Source organism: Herpailurus yagouaroundi, unplaced genomic scaffold (assembly GCF_014898765.1).
Source record: "Herpailurus yagouaroundi ecotype Mexico unplaced genomic scaffold, PumYag 142, whole genome shotgun sequence".
NCBI lineage: Eukaryota > Metazoa > Chordata > Mammalia > Carnivora > Felidae > Herpailurus > Herpailurus yagouaroundi.
In genome coordinates this window covers 64,505,264-64,528,438 of record NW_024412397.1, presented here as the reverse complement: position 1 = coordinate 64,528,438, position 23,175 = coordinate 64,505,264, and the positions used below count along the sequence as shown (strand labels likewise).

The 23,175-nt window shown below is 39.0% G+C and overlaps 1 protein-coding gene across 12 annotated transcripts in view; it reads right to left on the bottom strand.

Moving 5' to 3' along the window:
• Positions 1-3,298: 3,298 nt before the first annotated feature.
• The window catches only part of LOC121033224 (ankyrin repeat domain-containing protein 26-like), a 102,207-nt gene continuing 82,330 nt past the window's right edge, over positions 3,299-23,175 (bottom strand). For 3 of the 12 annotated variants that reach the window (XM_040479501.1, XM_040479505.1, XM_040479506.1), the window contains 6 exons: positions 20,276-20,489; positions 18,253-18,436; positions 14,989-15,945; positions 13,062-13,208; positions 9,327-9,333; positions 3,300-3,642 (listed from right to left, as the gene is read on the bottom strand). In XM_040479501.1, coding sequence (XP_040335435.1) covers positions 3,596-3,642; positions 9,327-9,333; positions 13,062-13,208; positions 14,989-15,945; positions 18,253-18,436; positions 20,276-20,489 — 1,556 coding nt within the window. In that variant the 3' untranslated portion in view covers positions 3,300-3,595. Of the gene's footprint in view, positions 3,643-9,326; positions 9,334-13,061; positions 13,209-14,988; positions 15,946-18,252; positions 18,437-20,275; positions 20,490-23,175 lie in introns of those variants that run through there. The other 9 variants (XM_040479503.1, XM_040479504.1, XM_040479499.1 and 6 more) reach the window with 7 other exon arrangements.

Here is a 23,175-nt window from a genome sequence, read left to right as displayed (position 1 = left end):
GCAAGGGAATTAAAAGCAAAAATGAATTACTGGGACCTTATGAAGATAAAAAGCTTCTGCACAGCAAAGGAAACAACCAACAAAATGAAAAGGCAACCAGCGGAATGGGAAAAGATATTTGCAAATGACATATCGGACAAAAGGCTAGTATCCAAAATCTATAAAGAGCTCACCAAACTCCACACCCGAAAAACAAATAACCCAGTGAAGAAATGACCAGAAAACATGAATAGACACTTCTCTCAAGAAGACATCCGGATGGCCAACAGGCACATGAAAAGGTGGTCAATGTCGCTCCTTATCAGGGAAATACAAATCAAAACCACACTCAGATATCACCTCACGCCAGTCAGAGTGGCCAAAATGAACAAATCAGGACACTATAGATGCTGGATAGGATGTGGAGAAACGGGAAGCCTCTTGCACTGTTGGTGGGAATGCAAATTAGTGCAGCCACTCTGGAAAACAGTGTGGAGGTTCCTCAGAAAATTAAAAATAGACCTACCCTATGACCCAGCAATAGCACTGCTAGGAATTTACCCAAGGGATACAGGAGTGCTGATGCATAGGGGCACTTGTACCCCAATGTTTATAGCAGCACTCTCAACAATAGCCAAATTATGGGAAGAGCCTAAATGTCCATCAACTGATGAATGGATAAAGAAATTTTGGTTTATATACACAATGGAGTACACAGGGCAATGAGAAAGAACGAAATATGGCCCTTTGTGGCAACGTGGATGGAACTGGAGAGTGTGATGCTAAGTGAAATAAGCCATACAGAGAAAGACAGATACCATATGTGTTCACTCTTATGTGGATCCTGAGAAACTTGACAGAAACCCATGGGGGAGGGGAAGGAAAAATAAAAAAAAAAGAGGTTAGACTGGGAGAAAGCCAAACATGAGACACTCTTAAAAACTGAGAACAAACTGAGGGTTGATGGGGGGTGGGAGGAAGGGGAGGGTGGGTGATGGGTATTGGGGAGGGCACCTTTTGGGATGAGCACTGGGTGTTGTATGGAAACCATTTTGACAATAAATTTCATATATTGAAAAAAAAATAAAAATAAATAAATAAAATAAAAAAAAATCCATCATGAATGGATGTTATAGTTTGTTATAGTTTGTCAAATTCTTTTTCTGCATCTATTGGAATATGATTTTATGCTGTTTTGAAAATTAATATGAGGTATCACATTCATTGATTTGCAAATATTGAACTACCCCTGCACACCAGGGATAAATCCCATTTGGTTATAGTGAACGATTTTTTTTTAATGTTTATTTATTTTTGAGAAAGAGCACAAGCAAGGGAGGGACAGAGAGAGAGGGAAACACAGAAACTGAAATAGGCTCCAGGGTCCAAGCTGTCAACAGAGCCTGAAACTGGGCTCAAACCGAAGGGCCTTGAGATCATAACCTGAGCTGAAGTTGGCTGCTTACCTGACGAAGCCACCCAGCTGCCCCTGCTCCTGGTGAATGATTTTTTAATGTACTGTTGGATTCAGTTTGCTTATTTTCTTGAAGAATTTTGCATGTTCATCAGAGATGCTGGCCTGTAATTCTCTTTGTGGTGTCTTTATCTGGTTTTGGTATCAGGGTAAAGCTGGCATGGAATGAATTTGGAAATTTCCCTTCCTTTTATGTTTTTCTGGAACAATTTGAAAAGGACAGGTTAAACTTTTTCTTTTCTTTCTTTCTTTCTTTCTTTCTTTCTTTCTTTCTTTCTTTCTTTCTTTCTTTCTTCTTTTTTTGGTATTAGCTCTTCTTTACATGTTAAAATTTACATCTGAAGTCATCTGCTCCTAGACTTGTGTTTGTTGAGAGTTTTTTGATTCCTGATTCAGTTTCCTTGCTGGTTATTTTTTTTTTTCAAATTTTCTATTTCTTCTTGTTTAGTTTGGTAAGTTATACGTTTCTAGGAATTTATTCATTTCTTCTAAGTTGTCCAATTTGTTGGCATACATTTTTTCATAATATTCTCTCATAAATGTTTGTATCTCTGTGGTGTTGGTTCTTATTTCTACTCTCACATTTGTGGTTTTATTTATTTCGGTCTTTTCTATTTTCTTGTTGATTACTCTGGCTAACACCTTATCAGTTTTATTAATTTTTACAAAGAACCAGCTCGAGGTTTCATTGATCTGTTCTAGTTTTATCTGTTTTTTGTTTGTCTATCATTCATTTCTGCTTTAATCTCTTTTTTAAATTTTATTTTGAGAGAGACCACACATGAGTGGGGGATGGGCAGAGAGAGAGAGAGAGAGAGAGGGAGAGAGAGAGACTCCCAGACAGGTTCCATGCTGCCAGCACAGAGCCTAACACGGGGCTCGATCTCACTACTGTGAGATCATGACCTGAGCCAAAATAGAGAGTCAGACACTTAACCAGTGAAGCCACCCAAGGGCCCCCTGCTCTGATCATTATTACTTGCTTTCTTCTGCTGGCTTCAGGCTTCATTTGTTGTTCTTTTTCTAGCTCCTTTAGGGGTAAAGTTAGGTTGTTTGAAACTTTTCTTGCTTCTTGAAGTAGGCTTATATTGCTTTGTACTTCCCTCTTAGGACTACTTTTGCAGCATCTCAAAGGTTTCAGACCATTGTTTTCTCATTTCCATTTGTATACATGTATTTTTTAAAATTTCTTCTTGTATTTCCTGCTTAACCCATTCCAGTGTAGTAGCACGTTATTTAACCTGCATGTATTGTTTTTTAATAATTAAGGCCTGTTTTTTGTTTGTGATCCATTCTTGAGAATATTCCATGTACACTTGAAAACAACGTGTATTCTGTTTTAGGATGGAACGTTCTGAAAAAATCTCTTAAGTCCAATCTGGTCCGCTCTGCCATTCAAAGCCATTGTTTCTTTTTTTTCTTTTTTTTTTTTTAATATATGAAATTTATTGTCACATTGGTTTCCATACAACACCCAGTGCCCATCCCAACAGGTGCCCTCCTCAATACCCATCACCCACCCTCCGCTCCCTCCCACCCCCCATCAGCCCTCAGTTCGTTCTCAGTTTTTAAGAGTGTCTTATGCTTTGGCTCTCTCCCACTCTAACCTCTTTTTTTTTTTTTTCCTTCCCCTCGCCCATGGGTTCCTGTTAAGTTTCTCAGGATCCACATAAGAGTGAACACATATTGTAACTGTCTTTCTCTGTATGGCTCAAAGCCACTGTTTCTTTGGTGATTTTTTGTTAAGATGTATTTTTTGGTGATTTTTTAAATTAAGATCTATTGATGTAAATGGGGTGTTAAATTGCCCTATTACTGTATTATTATCAATTAGTTCTTTTATGTTGGTTATTGTTTTATGTATTTGAGTGCTCTCATGGTGGGTACATAAATATTTGCAATTGTTACATCTTCCTATTGCATTGTACCCTTTATTATGATATAGTAGCATTCTTTGGCTCTTGCTACAGTCTTTGTTTTTGGTTAAGTTTATTTATTTTGAGAGAGACAGAGTAGGGGAGGGACATAGAAAGGGGGTGAGAAAATTTCAAGCAGCATCCATGCTGTCAGCCTGGAGCCCAACATGGGGCTCAAAGCCACCAGCCATAAGATCATGACCTGAGCCAAGACCTAGTCGGTCGCTCAAATGACTGAGGCACCCAGGTGCCCCACAGTGTTTGTTTTAAGGACTCTTTTTGTCTAACAAAAGTATCGCTACATTTTCTTTTAACGTGATAAATTTTTTCTCCATCCCCTCGTTTTAATTTTTTTTAAATAGAATTTATTGTCAACTAGGCTAACATACAGCGTGTACAGTGTGCTCTTGGTTTTGGGGGTAGATTCCTGTGGTTCATCACTTATAGACAACACCCAGGGCTCATCCCAACAAGTGCCCTCCTCAATGCCCACCACCCACTTTCCTTTCTCAGCCACCGCCCCCCCCATCAACCCTCTATTTGTTCTCTGCATTCAAGAGTCTCTTATGGTTTGCCCGTCTCCTTCTCTGTTTGTAACTATTTTTCCCCTTCCCTTCCCCCACGGTCTTCTGTTAAGTTTCTCAAATTCCACATATGAGCGACAACATATGATATCTGTCTTTCTGTGACTTATTTCATGTAGCATATTATCTTCCAGTTCCATCCACATTGCAACAGATAGCATGATTTCACTCTTTCTCCTTGCCAGGTAGTATTCCAGTGTGTATGTAAACCACATCTCTTTATCCATTCATCAGTTGATGGGCATTTAGGCTCTTTCCACAATTTGGCTATTGTTGAAAGCACTGCTATAGACATTGGAGTACATGTGCCCCTATGAATCAGCACTCCTGTATCCTTTGCATAAATCCCCAGTAGTGCTATTGAGGGGTCATAGGGTAGTTCTATTTTCAATTGTTTTGAGGAACCTCCACACTATTTTCCAGAGCGGCTGCATCAGGTTGCATTACCCACAGTGCAAGCATCCCCTCACTTTTAATCTGCAGGTGTCTTTATGTCTAAAATGAGTTTTTTATAGGCAGCATACAGATGGGTCGTGTTTTTTGATCCACCCTGTCACCCTAGGTCTTTTGGTTGGAGTGTTTATTCCATTTATATACAAAGTAATTATTGACAGGTATGTATTTATTGTCATTTTACTACTTGTTTTGCGGTTGTTTCTGGAGATTTTCTCAAATCCTTTATTGTTTTTCTCGCCTTGATGTCTTTCTAATTTGCTTTAATGATATATTTGGATTTCTTTCTCTTTATTCTTTACATGTTTATTAGTGGGTTTTGGTATATGATAAGCATTAATTTGTATATCACCTGCTCTGCGTGTAGCAGTCTATATTAAGTTGATGGTCAATGAAGTTAGAACTCATTTTTTTTTCTCCTCCCCATGGTTTAGATAAGGTATTTTATTGTATATCCTGTTTTGGGGCATTCCTTGACTGATTTTTTTTACAGAAATATACATTTTTACTGCTTTTACATTTTCTACCTTTATACTGTCACTTTTGATCTCTCCTTTCCACTCAGAGTCCCCGATAATATTTCTTACAGGCTGATTTAGTAGTCACAAACTCCTTCCATTATTGTTTGAGAAATTCTTTATCTCTCCTTCTATTATGAATGATAGCCTTACTCGATAGAGTATATTTGGCTGCAGATTTTTCTCATTCAGCACTTTGAATATATCATGCCTTTTCCTTATGCCTTGCAAAGTTTCTGTTGAAAAATCTCCTGCTAGCCTTGTGGGTTTCTCCTTGGAAGTTAATGACTTGTTTTGCTGCTTTTAAGATTTGTAGCAGTGGGGCGCCTGCGTGGCTCAGTCGGTTAAGCATGACTTGATCTTAGCTCAAGTCGTGACTTCGCAGTTCGTGGGTTCAAGCCTCCAGTGGGCTCTGCACAGAGAGTGCTTGGGATCCTCTCTCTCTCTCTCTCTGCCCCTCCCCTGCTTGTGTCTGCATTCTGTCACAGAAAAATCAAAAGCAAAAACAAAACAAAACAAAAGAACAAAACACTAAAAAAAAAGTTGTTAGCAGTATATTTTGCAAATTTAATTACAACATGTCTTGGGTGTTGATTTTGATAGAAGTTCTCTGTGTCTCCTGGATCTCGATGTCTGTTTTCTTCTCCACATTAGGGAATTTTTCAGTTATTGTGTCTTCAAATCAATTATCTGTCCCATTCTCTCTGTCTTCTTCTTCTGGGACTCCTATCATATGAATGTTTTTACATTTGACGGAGTCACCGAGTTCCTTAAGTCTATTCTTGCATTGGATAATTCTTCTTTGTCTTCTTCAGCTTCATTGTTTATCATTACTTTGTCTTCTAGGTCATTAATTTGTTCCTCTGCTTCTCTCAGCTTGCTGTTCATTTTACTGCACTCTTCGTCTCTGATCCTTGAACTCTTTTATGTCTGTGGTAAGGGTCTCGCTGATGTCTTCCATTCTTTTCTCAAGTCCACTGAATATCCTTATGATCATGGTTTTAAATTCTCCATTAGGCGTGTTATTTACATCTGTCCCATTTCGGTCTCTGGCCATGGCCTTATCCTGTTCTTTCATTTGGGATAAATGCCTCTGTGTTTTCACTTTGTCTAGGTATCTGCCAGCTTCTGTGTGTTAGAGAAGCCAGTTAACTATGTCACCTGCTCCCAAAGTAATGGACGTAGGAAAAAGACGTCATGTAATGCCTAGGGTCTAGCACTTCAGGGAGTGTCACCAGTGTGTGCTGCATGTGTCCTGCTGTTGTGTTCTGGCTATGCTATCCTTCAGGCCAGTCGTCTGCAGAGGCTCTCCTTGCCTGGTCTGGTGTGTGTTTGGTCCCTGGCCTGAATGTAGCGAGTTTTAACTAGGAAACTCTCTGGTTGGGAGATGTGGTGTGGGCAAGCGTTTGTCCTGGTCTTCTGGGGGAGGGGTCTGCTGTGCTAGAACTCAAGCAAGAGTGATTGAGAAGGGTAGTTCCACCAGAGTGCAAGGCGGTGGTGCTTGGTGTAAGCAAGTTAGGTAGCCAGTGTTACCAATGCACTGCTTCCTGCAGGTGGCTTTATGTTGGTGGTGAGGGGCAGGAGAAGGAGATGGTGGCAGCCAGTGGCTTTGTTCCTACACACAGGTCTCTCTGAACTTTGCCTCTGAGGGACGTGCTCTGAGACGAGCAAATAATCTCCCCACTGTGTGCCCCAGGCACTCTTCAGATCACTGTATCCAGGCTGTATGCTCCCACGTTGTTTGCCTGCCCTCTGTCCAAGAGCAGTGCAGTACCTCAGGGCTGCAACCCAGCTAAACCGGATGCCCTTTAAAACTCCAGACTTTAAGCACTACTGGTTGCAAGAACTCATGCAATGCAGCCCCTCTTGTTTTCCAAGCCAGTGGGTATGGGGAAATGTTCTCTTTGTGTGTTCCCCTGTGCATTCCACTCTCTCACCCTTATCCACAACCTCAACTCCCTCCCCTCTGCAGCAGCCACGATCTGTTTCTCTTCTAGACGACATTTCTGCATCAAGGACCTTCTTTGATGTGGCCTCTTCTCTCCCTTTTGTTGTGGAGTTTGTTCTGTCAGTCTTCAGGTCGATTTCTGGGGTATTCAGGGTGAGCTGATTGTTATCTAGTTGTATTCGTGGGATGAGGCAAGCCTAGAGTCCTCCTACTCCTCTGCCATCTTCCTGTGTCTAAGATAGTTTCCTAAGTTTCCCTTCAATTACAACAATTCTTACAAGTAGGCAGGAATGCCTCTTTAGAATTTCCCCTCAAGTTAAGGTAGAAGCACAGAGACATATGATTTGAAGCACAAAAGTTGAGAAACCAGAAAGAGTCAATCTGATAACCAAAATTGGGCCTTTGATCTGATTTCAATTAAAGGAAATACGCAGCTTTGAGTATTTTTTAATCCATTGAATACTCAATCTTCATTCTCCTTCCCTCAGTGAGGAAATAAAGAGAATGTTATGAAATCATTGTTCATCTTCTCAGTAGCACAACAAATGTACTGTCCTTTAGCACGACTTCAATTAACTGCACATTCTCCTTTACCTTACTCCAACCTTGTTTGTGGGGGAAGGTAAGACCATTTCGTCTTTGTGTTGTCCCACAATGCTTCTCCATATCATCCAAGTTGGCTTCAAAAATTTTTTGTCATTCAAATTACCAATCTACTACTTGTCTCTGATAAATCAACTTAATACTACCTCACTTTGTACAGCTGTATTATTTGAATGATGTAATGTTTATTCCATTAATTATACGCTGAGCTATAACGCATAGCTATGCATATCTTTCTATTTAAGTGAAAGAAAGCGATACAGGCTACTGTGTTTTCCAAGAATGTAGGATCTGTGCCAAGAACAGGATTAACACCAGTGTTACACACAAGAACCAGGTCAGAAGAGGATCTCATTGTGAATTGCAAGATGATGGATTAGCAAGATTGCTTAACAGGAAAGAGGAATACCCCAGAGTTAATCTTTTCCTTCCTATATGGTGAAAAGTATGGGTGAGTCTATGCATTATAATGAGAGAATAAAATATAATGAAGTAAACGGTAGACTGAGTCAAGACATCCTATGGCCAAGATTTGATGGCAATGAAAGTGGGCAGCACTGACTGAGAGACTAAAATTTGCACAGGCGGGGAACATGGGTGGCTCAGTCAGTTGAGCCTCAACCTCTCAGGTCATGATCCCAGGGTCATGGGATCAAGACCCCTGTCAGCCTCCACACTAAGTATAAAGCCTGCTAAAACTTCTCTCTCTTCTCTCTCTCTCTCTCTCTCTCCCACACACACACACCCACATCCTGCTTGTGTATGCTCTAAAAAAAATAAAAAAAAGTCTGAACACACTAAAGAAAGAGCATTTTATCTTTTTGAGCCTGACTTCACATCGAGTCACGGAGTCAGCAAGGCATAGGCTGGCGAAAGGGTCCTTCAGGAAGCAAAAATCTCTATAGGAGCAAAGTTAAGTTCTACTACATTGACATTTTATTATTACATAAGTGACTGGTAATTTGCAAGATAACTAGGAAAAAGTTTTCATAAAATTTGATACAGTACTGGCATAAGGACAGACATATAGGTCAATGTATTAACATTGAGAATCTAAAAATAAACTCTCACATTATAGTGAACTGATTTTACACAAGGGTGCCAGACAATTAAATGGAATGAGAATAGTCTTTGTAACAAACGGTACTGGGACAAATGGATAGCCACATGCAAAGTAATAAAATCAGACCTCTACCCCATAGCATATATAAAAAATTAACTTAAAATCTAAGAGCTAAAATGATAAACCTCTTAGACAAAAGCTGACGTGTATATGTTTGTGACTGGATTTGGCAATGATTTCTTAGACATGACACCAAAAGACAAAAGCAGATTAAGTTTACTTCATCAAAATTAAAAACTTCTATGCTTCAAATATCACCATCAAGAACATGAAAAGGCAAGTGACTAAATAGGAGAAAATACCTGAAAATCCCATGTCTGCTAAGGGATTTGTATGTGGGCTATTTAAGTAACTCTTCCAATAATGAAAAGACAATCCAATATAAAAACGGACAAAAGAATGGATTAGTTCTTTAAAGACGACATAGAAATGGATAATAATCACGTTCAAAGGGACATGTTCGGGGTGCCTGGGTGGCTCAGTCAGTTAAGCTTCTGACTTGGGCTCAGGTCATGATCTCACTGTTCGTGGGTTCGAGCCCCGCATCGGGCTCTGTGCTGACAGCTCGGAACCTGGAGCCTGTTTCCAATTCTGTGTCTCCCTCTCTCTCCGCCCCTCCCCCGTTCATGCTCTGTCTCTCTCTGTCCCAAAAATAAATAAAAACGTTGAAAAAAAAAATAAAGAAACAGAAAAAAATAATTTTAACTACTGAAAATCTAGTAGAACACCATCACCCTTTTCTGTAACTAAACTTTTTTTTTTTTTTTTACTTGACTTGAGAGAGAGACAGAGAGAGAGCATGCAGAACTGGGGAAGAGAGGCAGAGGGAGAGACAGAGAAAATGGTAAGCAGGCTGCAAGCTCAGGGTGAAGCCTGATGTGGGGCTCCATCTCATGACCGGTCTCATGACCGGTCTCATGATGTGGGGTTTGGGATCATGACCTGAGTGGAAATTAAGAGTCAGGACGCTCAAACAACTAAGCCGCCCAAGTGCCACTGTAACTAAAATCTTTTTGGAGCCAGCCACACTCTCCTCTACATGCTGATTGATGGCTACTTTGAGGTCATAACAGGAGAGTTGAGCTGCTACAACAGAGACTATGGCCGACAAAACGAAATGTTTCTATACTCTGACAGAATAGCTTACCAACCTTAATCTCCTACAAAACATAACATTGTTAATGTTTTTAAATTATATATGATCATATAAACGTACAAATGTATCTATTGGTCAAATGGAGGAAATATAGGAATTTACCTTATGGTAAACATTTCTATTTTCATATTCCAAGCACCACATCAACTATGATTTTACATATTCACATAGGCGAATGACGTTGCTATTTTCATGATTATAAAACTGAACATGCTGTTTTCAGTGACAACAAGATATTTCATGGAAGAATTTGAGAAGCAATATCCTAGTAGGGGCCAGAATGCCTGGGTCTGAATTCCCAGTTCTGCTCATTATGAGCTGTATGACCTTGAGCACACTACCTAAAACTTCCATGTCTCAGTCTCTGCATCTGTAAAATGAAGGTAATAATAGCACCTCCTGGGACACCTGAGTGGCTCAGTCGGTTCAGTGTCTGGCTCTTGATGTCAGCTCAGGACATGATCTCAGGGTCATGTAATTGAGCCCCACATCGAGCTCTGCATGGACAGCGAGGAGCTTGCTTGGGATTCTCTCTCCCTCTCCCCCCCCTCTCTCCCCTTTTCTCTCTCTCCCTACATGCCCTTCCCCACAATCTCTCTCTCTCTCTCTCTCTCTCTCTCTCAAAATAAAGGTCCTTAAAAAAGTTATCTCAAAATAAATAAATAGTATCTACCCCACTGGGATGTTGGGAAGATTAAATTAGGAAATAAGAGATGAACAACTTAGAAGGGTACGTGGCACATAGTCAGCTCTAAGCGTCTGCATTTAGCATGATTACTGCTGCTGTATTTTGCATTCCAATACAATGTGATAGTTTAGGCTGGTGGCCTGCCAATACAAGTGTTCCCCTATACAAATTATACTGAAGTTATTCTTCATTCCACCGCAAGTGGCAGCAAATGGGGAGCATGAGGCCCAGAATCTCTCCTCAGTACTTCACACAACTTTCGCCAATGCCACTAGCCAACAGTACTTTTTCCATTTATAATCCTTTTAACTTACTTCCTCTCTATACCACTCAGTGGACAATGCTCACAGACCAAGGTACAAAGAGCACCTCCTTGACTGAGTAGTAGATCCTTTACATGACCATCAGAGGCAAGGGAAAGCCACTGACATGGAAATAATCGAGTCTTGCTAAACTAAAGTTCCTCAATCATTTCACGTCCATACTGTTTACATTAGGCTGCTTTAACATGTACTCTGATGAAGAGATTAAGGCTTTGTGGTAAAAGCATATCAGAAAAGCTGTCCCCAGATCTTTGCAGTTGGTAAAGTGTTATAAATCTGTAAATCCCAGTTCTGGCTGTGTAAAGAAGAAAGACAAATTTAGAGAGCTTTTTCATAGTGAGAGGTAAAAAAACCCAAACATTTGATTGAACATTTCTCCTCTATTTGATTAAGTGCTTTCATTAATAGTTTTATTTATATAAGTGTGTGTGTGTGTATAGATATACACACATTTTAACATTTATTTTTTGATAGCATGAGTCTGAGTGACGCAGAACGTGAGGGACACAACGGATCCAACACAGGCTCTGCTGACAGCAGAGAGTCCGATGCAGGGCTCAGTCTCAAGAACGTGGAGATCATGACCTGAGCCAAAGGCAGACTCTGATAAGACTGGAGACAGCCAGGCACCCCTCAATTTTGTATTTCATTTTTTAGCATACATTTAGAATAAAAGCTTTGTTATACCAATGTTTCCAAGAAGAATTTATTGATACGGCATAAAGCACTTAATTTTATTGGAAAAACTGTTAAGTTAAAATATTTTCAATTTATACAAGGATAAGTACCACACGTATCAAATATTATTATCCCTTAAATTTATACTTAGGAAGGTGAAATTACCTGTCATTAAAAAAATAAAAACAACGTCAAATAAAGAACTATATTGTTCTGCGCAGGCTAGATGACAAGTGTCAAGAGAGTTAAGGCTAATGGGAGTTACAACAGTCAGAGGAAGTTCATAGGAAAGGAGACTGTGAGACAAGTCTGAATAACATAGGTTTAGGCAAGAGGAACAGAAACTAAAAAGACAGCATGAGTAACGGCGGAGAGATGGTAAAATCAACCCAATTAACTCGGAGGATAAAATCTGATGGCAGAGACATTAAAAACAGGTGTCCACACAAGAACTACGTGAATGTTCATAAGCAGCAGTATTAACAGGCAAAAAGTGGACACAACCCAAAGGTCCATCAACTGATGAATGAACAAGGGCCTTAGCCCACAATGGAGTACTGTTTGACAATAAAAAGAAATGAAGCACTGATATAAGCTGTAACCAACACAGATGAACCCGGAAAACATTAAGTGAAGCTAGCTAGTCCCAAGGGACCACACGTTGTGTGACTCCATTTATATGAAATATTCACAAGAGGCAACTCCAGTGAGAGACCAAGTAGTAGACTGGTGGTTGCCTGAGGCTGGGGGCAACGGGTACGGGTTTCCTTTCAGGGTCAGGAAAGCATTCTACTTGATGGCAGTGATGGTTGCACGAGCGTACACAGAGACAGTGAACTGTCAAATGGGTGTCAAATGGGTGACTTTTATGGGACCTCTAAAAGGCAGAGAAAATGAAGGAAATGCCTAAGTTCAAGTGGTTTGTTAAGTGATCTTTCTGTACAAGTCATCCTGAAATCAATACAGATTCTTCCCGAAAGTGAAGATGAGAACTAAGACAATTATCTGAAACATTCCATTAAACATTATCTTCTGATTGTATCCAGCTTGCCTCATCGTGGTAATAGAGATATCATTAAAAAACATTGTTTAGCAGGGGACAAAAGTCTCTTGGGGCACCTGGGTGGCTACGTCAGTTAAGCGTCCAATTCTTGCTTTCAGCTCAGGTCATGATCTCACGGTTCATGAGACTGAGCCCACGTTGGCTCTACACTGACAGCATGGAGGCTGCTTGCGATTCTCCCTCTCTCCTCTCTCTGCCCCTCCCCTGTTAACATGCACGCACACACTCTCTCTTGCTCTTTCTCTCTCAAAATAAATAAATCAACTGTAAAATAAGTTTTACATTAAGAAAGAAAAAAGTTTCTCAATTTCTGTGAGGAAGGAGACAAAAGCCTCAACTTTCCTAACTATTACAAGAAAAAAACGTATAACACAAACAGTAGAATGAAAGTCAGGGTTTACGAAATAAATGTATTGTAAAGATACTAAAATCATAATCAATTAATTATAATGAAAATACAAAAGAAAGCGGTCCATGGAAGTTTGTATCCTAAAACACCTTATATTATTTAACCAGCTATAAGTTAACTGTTGACAGGTTACATTTACTACATACTTGACTTCTGATTTGACTTAATTTCTTCTTGAGATCCCGTGTCTCATCTTCCAGAGGAAGATGTGATATAACCTCTGGGGAAGCGTGTGACATAGACTGTTTCTTCAGAGTATCAGCCAGTTTTTGTTGAAGTTCTCTCACAACTACCTAATAAGACATTTCTGTTACTGATTTTCTAAATCATCTTATTATTTAATTATGTTAATAATAGACAACTCTAACATGCGTACTTTGAGAAATATCACCACATACATCAATTCACCTTCTTTTATTTTTTTTAATTTTTTTTTTATCGTTTATTTATTCTTGAGACAGAGAGAGACAGTGCATGAACAGGGGAGGGGCAGAGAGAGAGGGAGACACCGAATCTGAAACAGGCTCCAGGCTCTGAGCCGTCAGCACAGAGCCCGACGCGGGGCTCAAAATCACGGACCGTGAAATCATGGCCTGAGCCGAAGTCGGACGCCTAGCGACCAAGCCACCCAGGCGCCCCAATTCACCTTCTTTTAGCAACACATACACATTCCTGTTCACTGAATTCAGTTAAAGAACAAAAGGTGTTATCTCCCTGCCTAGTCAGGATGATGTCACTTAGATAATTCAGCCTCACTATCCATTCTCCACTGGTGAATTTGCAAAGCTTCATAACCTACAGAAGTCTCAAAAAGAAATGGGGACATAGTGGGCACAGCAGTCACAAATTCTATATTATGAAAGGTTTTCTCTCTTTTTTTATTGCAGGCTTAAGTTACCGTCAGAATTCCTCACATATCCACTCCTCTGCTCTTATCCTTCTAATAGACTCCTATCTCGGAGTAAAGTCAAGTCATTCCAATGGCCCCTGCTTCCACCCCCCTCCCCTGACCTCAGCTCCTACAGCTCTCTCCCCTACTCACTCCATTCCTGCTAAACAAGAATCCTGCAACCCCTCCTTGGTCTGAAAATGGAGATCCAATGCCAAATTAATAAATCACAGAGAGATACAATTCTCTTTGTACTGGACAAACTTATGCCCACATGACAGTAACTGAGCTTCGAAATGAGCAAATTATTTGTAAAAATATTTAAAATAAGTTATAAACAGCAGTGGGAAGATTACTCAAACATGGCTTTCCTGACACTCACCACAGTTGTCCCAAATTATGATGTAGTGTAAAGTAGATACCTTTAAAGAATTAAGAGGTTGTAGGAACACATGATTTGAGACTGAAAATTGAAATTTATGTGAATAAAAATAAAATCATACCAACTTAAAATGTATAAAAAGCTACCAAAGGAAAAGTACTACCAGAAAGAGCACCTATACTTCATTTCATCTGGGAAATCTGAAGTGACTGTCCAGTTAACTCAATTAATTGGATCTAAGTTTCAAAATACTCATTTTACCTTTGAGCATTTTCATTTACCAGCTCACCACAGTAATAAAATGCGGTGGCAAAGATTACAATTATTATTGTAGGGGGGGGCCTGGGTGGCTTTCTCGGTTAAGCAAGCAACTCTTGATTTTGGCTCAGGTCATGAATCTCACAGCTCCTGACTTTGAGAGTCCTGTGTCGGGCTCCACGCTGGCAGTGCAGAGCCTCCTTGGCATTCTCTCTCTCTCTGCCCCTCCCCAGCTCATGTTCTCTCTCCGACTCTCTCTCAAAAGAAACTTAAGAAAAATATTATTATAGCAGTATAAGACTATCATCTAGTAACAGTTTATAACTTAACCTCTTAAAGTTTCATAGGTGACATAGTATCTGTACTCAAATCAAAACACCTCTCAGGTCTAATTTTTATTTGCTGCATACGAGTTATGCTTTTTGTTGATTTATAGTCTTTTTTTTTTTAATATTCAACTAGATTCACAAGTCAGCCATAATCAAATATTACCTGAATTTTCTTTCTGGAAATCTGAAAAATTGTTATCTTTCTGGATACTTACTTCTAATTTTCCTTTCTCATTTTTATACTTATACATTCTTTCTTTTAAATGTTTACATTCATCGATTAACTCTTTATTTCTTTCTCCCAGCATAAGACCTTGTTCTTCACATTTAGCTTTAAGGTATTTTTGGATATTCTGAAACTGGTCTTGCATATTAATCACTAGCTTTTCTTCACTGTCAGCTTGGTTGTGAGCAGCATCTAGTTGCTGTCTAAGCAACATATTTTCACTTTGTAGTTGAGATAACCTTTCCTCGAAGGATTCCTGCTTTGCAATGTATTTATTCACTTTACTTTGTTCCTTCTGATACATGTGTTCAATTTCCATCTTCTGGCATTGTGTTTGGCTTAGGTCCCTTTGTTCACATTCTAAAACTAAAGTCTTTTCTCTGAGAGCATCTTTTGTGTGATGGAGCTCAATTTCCAGGGCATTGAATTTACTTTCATCTTGAGAAAGTTGCCAAGAAAGAACTTCATTGTTATCTTGTAGTTTAGATACATCAAAATTCATCTGGTCCTGTAAGTGACCATCTTCATCTCTTGCTCTCTGGAAAGCAACTTCTAGGTCTCTTCTTGATGTCTGACTCTGATCATGATTGTGTACAGCAGTAGCCAGTCTAGCATGGTATGATTCAACTTCTGCTTCCAGGCTCTCTTTATTTTGTTTTTCATTCTCCAGTTTAGACTTTAGCATCATAATCTCAGCAGTCAGAACATTAAGCTGTCCACTATATTGGAATATTGTTTTTGATAATGTTTCCTCATTCTGCTTTATGGTCTTTTGAAGATTGTCATTCTTTTCCTTTACACTTTCAATGTCTTCACAATATTTTGTTTCCTTTCTCTGGTTCTGATTTTTTATGGTGTCTCTTTCCAGTCTTAGCATGGCGATTTCATCCTGCAACATGTGGTTTTTATGCAACAGATCTTGTATTTTCTCACGACTATCAGAAAGCTAAGTAAAACAAAGGACATTTTCAGATCGCATTCAATAAAATGACATTATCATGCTTTTCTTTGAAATTAAAGCATAATCTATGTTTAAACAACGAAAAGGTTACAGGAGGTGCCAGGGTGGCTCAGTTGGTTAAGTGTCTGACTCTTGATTTTGGCTCAGGGAATGATCTCACATTCTGTGGGTTTAAGCCCCACATCAGGCTCTGTGCTGACAGTCAGGAGCCTGCTCAAGATTCTCGCTCTCCCTCTCCCTGCCCCTCCCCTGCTTGCGTTCTCTCTCTCTCTCTCTAATGAATAAAGAAATATAGAAAGAAGAAAGAAAGAAAGAAAGAAAGAAAGAAAGAAAGAAAGAAAGATTACAGTAAGTGAATATCCAACTGGAAAAAAATGAAGCTGGCTCCAAATCTCAAATTTTATACAAGCATAAGTTCCCAAAAGTTCAGAACTTTAACTGAAGATAATGAAGGCATGCAAGAAAAAAGAATTCGTGAGAAGTTTTCAGAATCTCAGAATTGGAAAAGCCTTTCTCTGATTTACAACAAACCAGAAGGCCTGAAATAAAAGATTAATAACTCTGACTACACTTAAAAATTGAGTTTACAGTAGATATCAAAAACACAGCTACCCCACAGTAAAATCGTTAGCTCTGTATCTACTTGGACAGACTAAATTTCCTAAAATGCTTTTCTTTCCGAGAACATTTCATAGATATCTACTTTGCTAACATTTCTATAGTCAGTTATAAGAATAGATCTATTGATAACTGAGAAATCTAGGCAATGTATTATAATATAAATACTTCTCCATATATCAAAGAACTCATTTGGTTATCACAATTCTAGAATGGAGACATTAAAACGGTGAGCTGCAGGACTCTCCCCAGGTCTTCTCACTCCACAACTAGTGCTCTTGCACCAACCACTGCTACTTCTCTAGTGTAAATACACAAATATGAAAGAAGTCTTGGATTTCAAACTGCTGATAGGAAATAAGGTGAAATTTATACATCTCTTAGAAAATCATGAAATTACTGCTGCAATACCTTGTATTTCCTCTTCATGTTGAAAATAGTAATAAATATAAAAGAGGGGAAAGACACTCCACTATTTTATTAGGAATAAAATACCTATCAATAAATTGTCATTAAGTGTATACCGTAGCATACCATTGTTTTCAAAAGTTCCTTGTAATGAAAGAGGATGCTACTTGAAGCAAACTGTTACTTTTCTCAAAAGTAGGAGACTTGATACCGAAAATATGACCTGGGAACTGGCTATACTCGTCCTCCTGTCCATTAGCAGAAGTGTTCAACTGATCTATTAATATATCAAGGCAGTGAAGTAACTGTTCAAAACCAAAACACATGTTGCTAGTAGCAATAGTTTTGAGATTAGGGAAAGCTCATCGATTCCTACAGAAAGTAATACAAGCCTCTCCTTTGGATGAGGACATTATGAATGTCACAAGTTGTCGCAGACAAATGCATTTAATCAAGAATATTATTTTATCCGATGAAACAAAAATGCCACCGTCCCCCATGCCCCTCCCCAAAAATATATGTGCTCTTAAAACCCTCTATAGTTTCCGTGATGTACAGTGTTGGGTTTTTAAAATTTATATATACAGACATGGAGAAGAAGTAAAAATAATTTAAAAATAGAATGTATACAAATACATACACACATGTACTTCAAAATAACTAAAGAAGATATTTCAGAATTCGTTTTCTTTTTTTTTTTTTAATTTTTTTTTTCAACGTTTATTTATTTTTGGGACAGAGAGAGACAGAGCATGAACGGGGGAGAGAGGGAGACACAGAATCGGAAACAGGCTCCAGGCTCTGAGCCATCAGCCCAGAGCCCGACGCGGGGCTCGAACTCACGGACCGTGAGATCATGACCTGGCTGAAGTCGGACGCTTAACCGACTGTGCCACCCAGGCGCCCCCAGAATTCGTTTTCTTATGAGCCATTTCTAGCACCTTTTGCTTGTAAAAGTGATTGTTTACACTTCCATCTTGTAATACTCTGGCCTTCTGTTCTGGAGAAAGTTGCCACTGTCACTGCGCTTTTCTACAACCTGGAGATACATTTCATCACGATTTTGGTCTCATACCATTAAAAAAAAAATTCAAAAGCTGAAGAGGAAAGCTTTAAACAAATGTTCCAAGGAACATGATCCCATGTTTTAATTTATTTTAAACCTAAATAATATATATTGAATCAAAGGGATACCATAAAATATATGTATAATACACTATATAGTATTGATGGAAATATACAATTTTTTCTCAAAAAGTAATTTACCTGATTCAAATTATCTTTTGCGGCCTTCAATTCCATGTTTTGTGTTCTAAGAGCGAGTTCAAATTCTTGTTTTGTTTCAACTTCTTTCTGATATTGGTCTTCTATTCTTCTTAACTTCTCCCTAATTTTTTCATACAACATATCAGCATTTCTTCTTTTTTCTTCCTCTTGTTTTAAAGTAAATCTGCAATTTAATGTGCTTATTTTAAAATTTGTTTTGTTAGAAATAAAAAGTTCCTCTTATGATCTGGTTCCACATATGTTGGCTTACTGTCCAAATGAAATTTCTATGTTCTCAAGTTTTGTTTTTTTTTTTCTTTCTAGGGCTCATGTTTTTAATTTGTCACTTCAATCTCTTCCAAAACATATATACCGTTGAAAAGAAGCAAGGACAAAGCGTTATGCAACTTAGTTACTTTTAGTCAGTAATAACTCTGGTAGATGTTGTAGGAAAGAAGTTTGAAAGTATTCAAGAAAGTGAGAGTTGAAAATTACCCCTTTTCCCACAGGTATAATTATTCCTCCACAGGACAGATAATTCAGTTACTCATTAAAAAGAGAAGTTGCTGTTTAGAAACAAGTTTATCAATTCACTGGAAATACAATTTCCACTTGACGAAACATTACAGGTACCTCCCAAAATGATGTGCAGTGTCAGAGAGCATATGCGGATGTTGTTTACACAACATACACGTGCAGATTACTGTCATCCAAGACTAGACTAGCAAATCTAATATCTGTTGCCCTATACTTTTTGTTTCTTCTTCCACAACACTTGCAACTTACATTGTTGATGATTACCTACTTTATGAATCACTTAAAAATCCCTTCTAGAACAACACAGGATACATATCAATTAAGTACACAATAGAGAGTAATATAAGCTTTCAGCATACACTTTTGAATTAATTTTATCTACCTATGACAGAGATGTTGGAAAAACTTAGCAGCAATCACTTTCCATATCACTTTTTAAAAAAATGTTTATTCATTTTTGAGAGAGAAAGGGAGAGCCCATGCAAACAAAGGAGGGGCAGAGAGAGAGAGAGAGAGAGGGAGACAGAAAATCCGAAGTGGGCTCTGCACTGACAGCAGAGACCTCAATGCGGGGCTCGAACTCACGAACCCTGAGATCATGACCTGAGCCAAAGTCAGACGCTTGAATGACTGAGCCACCCAGGCACCCCCATTTTCCTTTGTTTAAATTTTTTATTGAGGGAGAGATGACACAAGTGAACGAGGGCAGAGAGAGAGAAAGAGAGACAGAATCCCACGAGGGGCAGAGAGCGAGGGAGAGACAGAGAGAGAGAGAAGAGGGGCTCACCCGAAGTGGGGTTCGTGCTCACCCAAAGCAGGGCTTGAGCTCACCCAAAGCCGGGCTCAAACTCACGAGATCATCCCCTGAGCCGAAGCCAGATGCTTAACCAACTGAGCCACCCAGGCACCCCCACTTTACCTTTTAACCCCTGCATGTTAAGAATCAAATGGAATCAATTTGGGGGAATTTTACTGTCTTGAGAAAAATGACCATTTTATACTCTGTTGGTAGGTACAGAAATTAATATAAGCTTTCCTGAGAGCAATTTAAAAATATGGATCAAAGACCTTTTTAAAATTTTTTATACTTTAACCAAACTATATTATATTGAAGAATTTATTGCAAGTAACCAGAAATGTAGGAACAGATTTATATAAAAGACATTCTTGACAGCACTAATTAAAATACAGAAAGATGAAAAACAAGCAGAATTCAATCTGTTAAATAATGATGTTTCTTGGACTATGGTGGACTTTTCCATGGCCATTAAAATTGCGATTTGGAATAGACATTAAATTATTAGAAGTATTCGCTGTTAAGAACGTGCTGTGTTATTTCCAAGAATCTCACACTTCACAACACTAAAGAAGTTTTCTTTCCTGGAAACTCCTATAACGTTAAGTTTGCAGTTACAAAACTGCCCCTACACATCTGTCATACAAAAGTAAAGAGTTCAAATATTTCTTTAAAACCGAGATGCTATACCTCAAACTGCATACTTCATGTTCCCATTCCACTTTTTGATGCTCTAACCATGATGTCACGTCTTTGGCTTCTTGTAGCTCGCTTTGTAGTGCACTAACCGTTTTTTCCATTTTTTTAATTTTTCCCGTAAGTTGTTTACAGTGATTTTTGTTAAGTTTCCTTAATCTTTCATAAGAAACAAGTATATTTTGGATTTTTAAGAAGCCAGCAGAATCTGCATCAGAGAAGAAACAGAAACAGAAATAAAATATATGAGTACTTCTTACATATACAGGACGGTGCATCTTCAATTCACTCATTCACACATCGAATAAATATATACCTTCAATGTAAGACATTATACTCAGCTCTACAGATACACTAGAGAAGGCCCCTGGTTCGCGATTAGCTTAAAGTTTGGTGAAGGAGAAAGACAACTCAAATGATAAGTCTAAATTCAGATAGTTCCTATCAGAAAACAGAGTTCTGTGATCATATCTAGATCCAGATTGGGCCCAAGAAAGATAGATTTCCCTGAGGAAGAGGTAACTCTACTGAGGAATGAAGGATGAGCAGGAGGCAACTAAGCAAAGGAGGAAGACAAGCACTCTCGACAGTCTAGAGCATGTGCCGAAGTTCCACTGTAACCTGCTTCTGGCCAACATGGAGTAACACGTACTGATTGATCTTCCTACCTGAAGCAGGCAAAACCAAAACAGACAAATTACAATTTTAACATGATTTTCAAGACACAGAACTTCAGACAATGAAGGACAATGATCCCTGAAAACAAAACATGTTAGCCTAACACATGCCCAAGCTCACTGCCTTGGGAGAGTTTTCAGGCTACGACCCAGGAGACATAAATGACTTAAATAGACTCCTCCAGACTCCTTGAGTCGAGGTGACGAAACTGAGAGTCTGGTGAATTCAAGGCACATAGAGATGACAGGTCAGCATCCAGGAGAGGAGAAAGCAGAACACAGAAGGAACCCTGGACATCTGCAGAGGGTCCCCTTTGGCTACTCAGCAGAGTAACAACCAATGCATACATGGAAGGAAGTCATCAAGGGAAAAAAATCTGAAAAGATAGAGGAAACACTGCCTGGTGCTCCCACAGCACAAAGGACAGTATCTATTCACATTAGCTAGGATAGAAAAACTCATAATTTGCTTTAGGCTGATCACCACTCTGGATTCATCCAACAATTCGTAATAGCAACACTAAAGGATCCATCTGTTTGTAAGTAACCTAACGATATCTCCAAACAAAGCATGAAAAGATAACTAGAGGCATAGAAGCTATTGTTTTAAAAACCAAATAGCACTTACAGACATGTAAATTATGTTAGACATGAACAATACGATGGACAGGAATAAACACATATGAGACATCACAAAACAAAAGACTGAAGTTTAACATTGGCAACCTGGGAGACAACTTCAAGGGGGAAATACACAATTGCCCAAAGAGGCAGGGGAAAGGGAGAGGAAAAAAAATGGCCCAAATCTTCCTAAACTTCATGAAAACTATAATCCCACCGACCCAGGAAGGATCTGTCTAGGAAAGAAGAGATGGAAGTCAACTATTGTAATTTTCCTAAACTATATACGATGTGGTATAACGTTAATGGAAGCTAGACTGTGTGATGTTTAACCCCCAGACTATAAAACCTAAACCAACCACCACAATAGCCAAACTGAAAAGTTCTAGCTAGGAAGCTAAACAAATAAGTGAATAAGTGAATAAATAAATAAATAATAAATGGATAACACTGAATCATAAAAATGACTCGATTAAAAGAAAGTGGAAAAAGAGAGAACAGGAACAAGGGGCAGATAGGACAAATGCAAATCAAACAGCATGATGACAGATTCAAATCAACTCTGTCAATAATCACAGCAAATGAAAACGGTCTAAAAGCCTCAACTAAGACGCAGAGTGTCAGAATGGATAAAAACGGAAGACTCGGCTATATGCTACCTATACAAAATGCACTTAAAATGTCAAGACAGAAATTTGTTCAAAAGACAGAAATATGACATAGCACACTAACACTTGACCAAAGAAGGCTGAGCTAGAGTGGCTATATGAATAACAGACAACACAGTTCCAAAACAAAAAATTATTACCAGCAATAAACAACAGGTCATTGTATAATCATAAAAGGGTCAATTAAGAGCAATCTTAAATGTTCATGGATCCGTTAATAGCTTCAAAGTACCTGAAGCAAAAATTGATAGAACCGAAAAGAGAAATAGGCAAATTCACAATTATAGTCTGATATTTCAATAGGCACAACATCAGCAAGGACACAGTAGACTTGACCGCCACTATTCTTCCCAAGGATCCATGGAACACTTACCAAAAAAGACGATACTCTGGGTCATAAAATAACTCTTAATAAAAGGAAGAAGTCAAGAGGCCTGAAGTCATAAAAGTGTGTCCCCTGACCACAAAGCAATCAAATCAGAAATCAAGAACAAAAATATCTCTGGAAAACACTCAACTATTTGCGAACTACAGAACACATCGAAATATCCCCTGGGTCAAAGAACTAATGAAAAGAGAAAAAAATTAGAAACGATTCTGAACTGTATGAAAATGAAACCACAGTAGAATTTGTAGAGTCCTGCTTTAGTAGCACTCACATGAAGACTGATGGCACTGAATGTATACATTAAAAAAGAAGAGGGAAGTGCGATGCTCCTTGCGCCTTTGTGGCTCCCCCCTGCTTCCCAGGCGCCCCTCCCCACCCTGCTCCTGTGGCAGTTGGAGAGCTAGAACTTTGTTCACCTGCCCACAAAGCTGGCTTTCAGCCTGGTAGGGGCGGGGTGCACCACCTGCCCGGAATTGAAGGTGGGGGAGTAGCTGCAGGAGGCGACCACCCTACTCTGAGGTGGGCAGGGGCCATACCCCC